Source organism: Seriola lalandi, unplaced genomic scaffold, assembly GCF_002814215.2.
Source record: "Seriola lalandi dorsalis isolate HSWRI2012SDOR001 ecotype SW California unplaced genomic scaffold, Sedor1 jcf7180002054476, whole genome shotgun sequence".
Lineage (NCBI taxonomy): Eukaryota > Metazoa > Chordata > Actinopteri > Carangiformes > Carangidae > Seriola > Seriola lalandi.
In genome coordinates this window covers 2255757-2262180 of record NW_019525029.1, presented here as the reverse complement: position 1 = coordinate 2262180, position 6424 = coordinate 2255757, and the positions used below count along the sequence as shown (strand labels likewise).

At 41.4% G+C, this 6424-nt stretch overlaps 1 protein-coding gene across 2 annotated transcripts in view; it reads left to right on the top strand.

Annotated features, from left to right (window-relative positions):
* Positions 1–2020: 2020 nt before the first annotated feature.
* ripor2 (RHO family interacting cell polarization regulator 2) overlaps positions 2021–6424 on the top strand; it is a 66573-nt gene continuing 62169 nt past the window's right edge. Inside the window, exon 1 of one of the 2 annotated variants that reach the window (XM_087175613.1) lies at positions 2021–2438. In XM_087175613.1, the coding sequence (XP_087031739.1) occupies positions 2360–2438 (79 nt within the window). In that variant the 5' untranslated portion in view covers positions 2021–2359. The remainder of the gene's footprint in view (positions 2439–6424) is intronic. The other variant, XM_023412276.2, reaches the window with a different exon arrangement.

The window sequence follows — 6424 nt, the reverse complement described above, 5'->3', positions numbered from 1 at the left end:
ATAAAGAGCGACTTGTGTGAGTGTTTTGGGTTGTGGTGGCCAAAGCAGTTCCAAGCCCCTTCTTTAGAACAGTTTTACTTCCAGTTTTAGCCACCGTCACAGTTTTGGTTCCTGCCTCAGTCTGACAGACAACATGCAAACCCAGGAGTACACACTCTCTGTCAAACCAGTACAACCAAACACCTAACTGTTGTCAGTTTCTCACACCACCCTCCACAGTGACCTCTGACATGTTGGAATTGGTAAGCACAGCTGTTAACACAGCAAATTATTCAAAACAACAGAGTAAAAATGTTCTTGACATGTATTCAGATCCACATCCCACCTCCTGATAGATGTGATGTATCTGCATTGTCTGGACCAGTCTCCGTGAAAATGAGTTTGTCTCCAGGTTCGTTCCCTCGAGCTTTGGCCTTAAAGGGAGGTGGTGGCAGGGGAGAGGAAGTCTGAAGGAAAAGTGATAATGAACCGACTAGAGGCCTAGTTTCTATTTTGGTTGGGAATTGGTTTGTCTAAATGGGATGTGAGTCAGAGAAACTGCACAGTAAAGACAGATGGAGGCATGGTGTGACAAAAGAGGATGAAAATTCTGTGTCTGGCTCCTTTTTTGACTTTTCATCTGAGAATAAAATTAAAGGTCAAAATGAGAGAGGACTTGTCTTGTTACCAATAATTTGGGTCTGGACATGAAATGCTTGAGAGATACTGGTAAGGGGCCTCCTGGGGTTGGTGCAACCCTCTTAAAAAGCGCAATGAAAACTATTTCAAAGTCAAAAAGTAGAGTCACTCTGCCCATGATTGGCTGGAAGGTTTGTCATTACACATGACAAGAGTTTGGATTTTTGTTCACAAATTGCATCCTATTTGTTTTGGGTCACTTGTACCAAAAAGGCCTCAGCGATAATGCAACGGTGCTTAAGCTGAATAACAGTTATTTTTAACTTATGTGTGTGCTGATTTTGTCAGATGACGTCGCGGTTATAAAATCAGATTTTAGCAGCAGCTTGAAAGTGGCTTGGAAGTGGCTGCTGGTTAACATGTAGTCTTAACTGGCTGCGTTTCAGTCACTATTTCAAACTTGTTTCGTTGTCTGACAACAGAAACAGAAAGACACGTAAATGAGAAGAGCTTTATTGGGAACTCGGCAGTCTTAAATAGTTCAGCCATGTACTAGGTTTTGACCAAGTCTTGTTAGATATCAGACTGTCGCATAAATGAATGCATTCAAGTTGCAGAGCCAATAATAACTTTTTCTGAATACAATCCAGCAGCAAACTGAATATGTTCCACTCCAGAATGATAGAAGATTCTTTGATTCTTCTAGAAATATCTTTGAAAGAGGAGTACGTGGTGTCAAACAGCCTGCAGAGTTTGGCTCGTGTTTGTGTTTCTGAAACACAGATGCTTAGCTGTGTGACTAAAATGTAGTCTAAAGCAAACGTCTCAAGTGTAAAAACTGTGATTACGTGAGAGGTGCTCCCACAGTGTCTGAATCGGAGCAGGCGAGTGTGTTTACTCGCTGCGTCCTGAGCAGCACCATGGAAACTTTCAGCAGCAGCAGACGACACCAGGCGTTATCAGCGACGCCGAGGCCTCCTCAATGTGGGACGAGTGAAAAAATAGAAGGAGCAATCAGTGTGGTCCCATGATTCCTAGTGAGCTGTGAAGGAATGACAAGTAGGGCCAACCTTACATCTCAGATGCCATGCTACGTACACACAAACAAACACACACACACACACACACACACACACACACACACACACACACACTCACACATATTTTCACACCCTTTTTGCATGTCTTTGCTGGCTCAAAATATAAAATCTAATTATTCCTGTTGATCACCAGGAACCGGAGCTGACTCACAGCAGAGAGAACATACTGTGCATATGGGCACAGACACACATGTACACACACATGACTGACCCTCCCCACACTCTACACACACATGCGCACACTTATGCATACAAGTGCTCTACAGCACACTCTCACTTCAGTTTTACACAGGATGTTATGAAATCAGCACTGCTGCTGAAACTTAGTGAAGGTCGCTGGGAGTCCTCTCTCTCACCCAAACACCCACACACACACACACACACACACACACACTCACACACACTTCACCTGGCACTTACACACTCACACACACATTCCTGTGTAGGGAGCTGAAGCTCAGCTCAGTCCCAGTCCTCTCCTACTCGAGCGAGGAGCCTGCCGGTGATCGGACTGTCGCCTGAAGCGAAGAGGCCGGGCCGGTGTTGATTCAATTTTACAGCCCAGTCACTCTCTCTGAAGCTCCGATTACTCAGCCGAGGGAGACGAGGGGGAGAGAAGGAGAAGAAGAAGAGGAATAGTGATGGCTATGACCGACATTGCAGAGGATGACCTGGATGAGATGATGCGTGAAGAAGCGGAGGATGTCTTCTATGAGGACGGTAAGCTTGCCAAGGGTCAGCTGTGGAGTATGAGAGAGCAGGCGTGGGTTTACAGGTTGGCTGTGGCTGAGACAGCTGCTGGAGGATTACAGCACGGTCAGAGTGGTTGGTTTGTTTGTGACTTGTGGTTGTGATCAGGGTTAAGAAGAGGGTGATGGTTGAAGTGTGGCCCAGAGGGATCTCTTCAGCTGTGTGGGTGTGGTTGTTTGCTGTATGGTTGTGTAGGCACTGATACACACACTGATGTTAAAAATAAATCACCAATAATCGATTTATCTTACTGTAGAAGAAAGCAGAAATGTATGCCACTTGGGAAAGTCACTATGCAGTAGTTAGTTTAGTCAGAGTAATTAATACTTGTAATGAGAACTCCATGATTTTTGTCTCCAGTTCCCCTTTTGCAGGAGCTCTGAGCAGAGTTTGTATATAGATATTTCAACTTTTACCCTTTTTTTAGAAAGCAGACAGGAGCTGTGCCCTCTGCAGTGTGGGCGTTCTTGTATAACAGGCAGATGTTTTTAACCAAGCATTATGCACCACAAGAGAATCTTTTCAACATGTACATTGTGTGAGAGTTTGTTATTTTAAAACCAGCTGTAATCATTACCTACAGGCAGTTGGACCCGAATGATGAGCAGTAGAAGCATCAGTCAGCAGGACCTGACTAATAATTATTCAAAGGCAGGAAAAAAAACAGGGATGTGCTTTCAGGTTATGTAATAATTTGAATATTGTCTATTATAATAATATTGTTTATTTTGGGAAAATATGCTCATTTGCTTTCTGGCATTAGAGTTAGATTAGAAGACTTATATCACTCATACCTGTAGGTTAAATACATGCCACAGACAGCAGCCAGTTCACTTAGCTTTTTAGCTTCACCTCTAAAGCTCTTTATTTAACATGTTGTATTTTGTGAATATCTGATTTTTCTTATCAGTCAACATTGTCCCTCTATTATATTCCTTTACCTCAGATGAAATTGTAGCCACTTTGAAACACACACACCAGTGGCAAAATGTTCACTTACATTTATTTTGAACCAATTTCACAGTTTCAGTGTAAATTGTTCTTCTCCAGCTCAAAATAACACTCTCTTCAGCACTCAACCGCACACACACACACACACACACACACACACACACACACACATACACACACACAAACGCTCAGAGCGCTAAGTGCTCTGCCATGTATTATCTTTAAACCTGTACAGAGAAGTGTTTAATTGCGCTTCATCTGCTTGCACTGTACATATTACAACACCATGGTATTAAAACATTTTAACATATAGTATATCTAAGCTCCACACAGCTTTAAGTGCTCTGCAGCAGCTCCTCAGATGATGAGTGGACAGTGAGCAGGAAGATATTCCCAGATATTGCATCATTTGGTGTGTAATGTATGTTAATGCCTCCATTGACCCACTTCTGACTGAGATGTGACGTTCTCTTTAAACAACACAGCCAGGAGGTACGCAGCCAGATGACTCTCTGCAACAAACCAGCCAATCACAGCATCCAGATTTATACAGAGGCTGGCCAGCAGGCATCAGTGTGTTTATTCATAGACTCAGCTGAAGGTTGCAGAATATGGATCACTTATATTTTCTGTTCTAATTAGCTCTTTGGATTAGTCATGGAAATTAGACTGTGTGTTGTGTTGAATATTTAAATGTTTGATTCTTATTGGTGCTGAATGCAAATTTACCACCACTGGCTTATTTTCTTTCTAAATCATTAGTTTCAACATTAATAGTGGATGTGTAAATCTTTGAGTTTTTCTACTCACAAAATTAGAATTTAGTGTTGAATGAGCTCAATTTGAAGTGTGTGATTTTGCAATAGTTTTATGGACCCCACATGGAGTCACAAGATGTAATTAATATGTCTCCAGATGATTCCTGGTCCAGGAAATATAAAAAAATCAGGGTTTTCTCTAGACTTATATTTCTTGTGAAATACAAAATATTAAAAACTAAATATTCAAATGAAACAACATGAGAAGGGAAAACCTTCAAATGAAATTCAAGTCATGGAGATGCAGCCTTTATCGAGCTGTCACGAGCAGACATGGCTTTGCATTTAGGGGTCTCAAGAAAAGAAATACAGCCACACTAGCAGCAAGCTTTGGGTTAACGCTAACATTAGCATGCTGAAATATTGATGTATAGTAGAGGTAATGTTCACCATGTTCACCATCCTTGTTGAGCCTGTTAGCACGCTAATATTTGCTAATTAGCACGGATACATCTGATCATTATCTGATGACCTGATTAATATTGAGGGCAAAGGTAAAGCCAAGAGGCCCTGAAGAAAGCACCACACTTTTATTACCACGACTGCAAGCATGACCTACATGAAGCACTGACCTCAGAGTTACTGTAATAAAGAGGGAGGAGATCCGCTGTATTAGCTGTCAGCTCTGCACTCACAGTGACAATAGTTGTGGTATATAGCACGGCTAGCTTGTCATTATTGTGCTGCTGTCAGTAGAAAACTGAATTATGACCAAAGGAGTACTACTTTTAGCCTGGCCTGACAGACAGCGACAAGCATACTTTCTCCCTCTCTTTATCTGCCTCTCCTCCTCTCTCACACACTCAGCGACTCCAGCTCAGGTCATATAAATTAGCAAAAAGCCTCGGTTATCTTTACTCCACGGGAACAATGTGTTTTAGCTTCATCCCCGCCTCAGTCAGTGCACCCATTTTAGTCAAAGCAAAAAGCAGATGCTTTACAGAAGCATGAAAAGAGACTCGCTGTAGGCAGCTTACCATTTTCAAGATATGAAATTTGGGGCACATGTTGACTGGATTGTACCCTCTGTATTTATGAATGTGGTTCCTGCATATAAACAGTATACACATTTCACCACAGAGGTCTGAGTATACTGAGGTAGTGAGTAAATAGTAGGTATGCTGATTTGTGTCATGATTAAAGGTGCTGTTAACCCATATTCTGTCAATCACCTTTACTAGTATTTAGCCATGCGGATAGTTTTGGTTTCGTTTTGTCCAAGTCTATAACTATGAGGTCTGTGGATTATCCAGAGTAACCAGGACACATATTGTGTGTTGTGCCCACTGAAAGCTTTTTCTGCCTGTTGAAGAAACAGTTGACGAAACATATTTAGAAGGCCAGACTAAGAATGGCGGTATCATCTTCCTTCAGAGTGAGATAACTATCAAATGATATAAAAACTAGTGACAGAAAAAGACGGCAAATGTGGATCTGATTGTACTTGAAGTAGTTGTACTACTGTTAATCCACACAATAACAACTCTCAAACTGACACATTTCTTTCACCATTTTCATTGTGAAAACTGCTAAACTGTTGACATATCCCAACTACTGAATGGTTGAGGCAGAAATCTCAGAGACAGAAATCTTAAATCTATATTAGTGACGAGCTACCGCCAGAAGTAGGTGAGAAAAAATGTATTTTTGTTTGTGAGGTTTTGTTATTTGGGTCAACTGACCCTTTAAAGATGCTTTGACATGGATGAACATTTTGGCTTTGCAGGTCACTGGGATCCCCAGGCATTTTGGCTGCTGCTGCAGTTGCTGCAGATCATGATCAGATAAAAACTTTCAATTTTTTCTTAGATACTCTAAAGGAAACTTATTTGTTCCTAGTTTAACCGCCATGCATTTGAGTGGTTTTTGGAGGATTTTCACAAGCGCAGAGGTCATAATCTTAGAATCTCTATCACCGAGGTACAGGAGAGGCTGTAGAGAGAGATGTTTGCTTTACTGATTGTTCAAATGCAAATTGATAAATTATTTCTTTGCAATAGGTCACAGTTTTGTGTTGACATAGGCTTTAATAGAAAGATATTTTTCATTGAAAAAAGCAGTTAGAAATAACTGTCAAGCATTGAACTTTGGTTCAATGCTCACCCTGATGATTACCCATGAATGCCTTGGAAATAACTCCTGCACGAACCCCCATCTGACCTGAATGATTTTATTCAGGGTTCACAA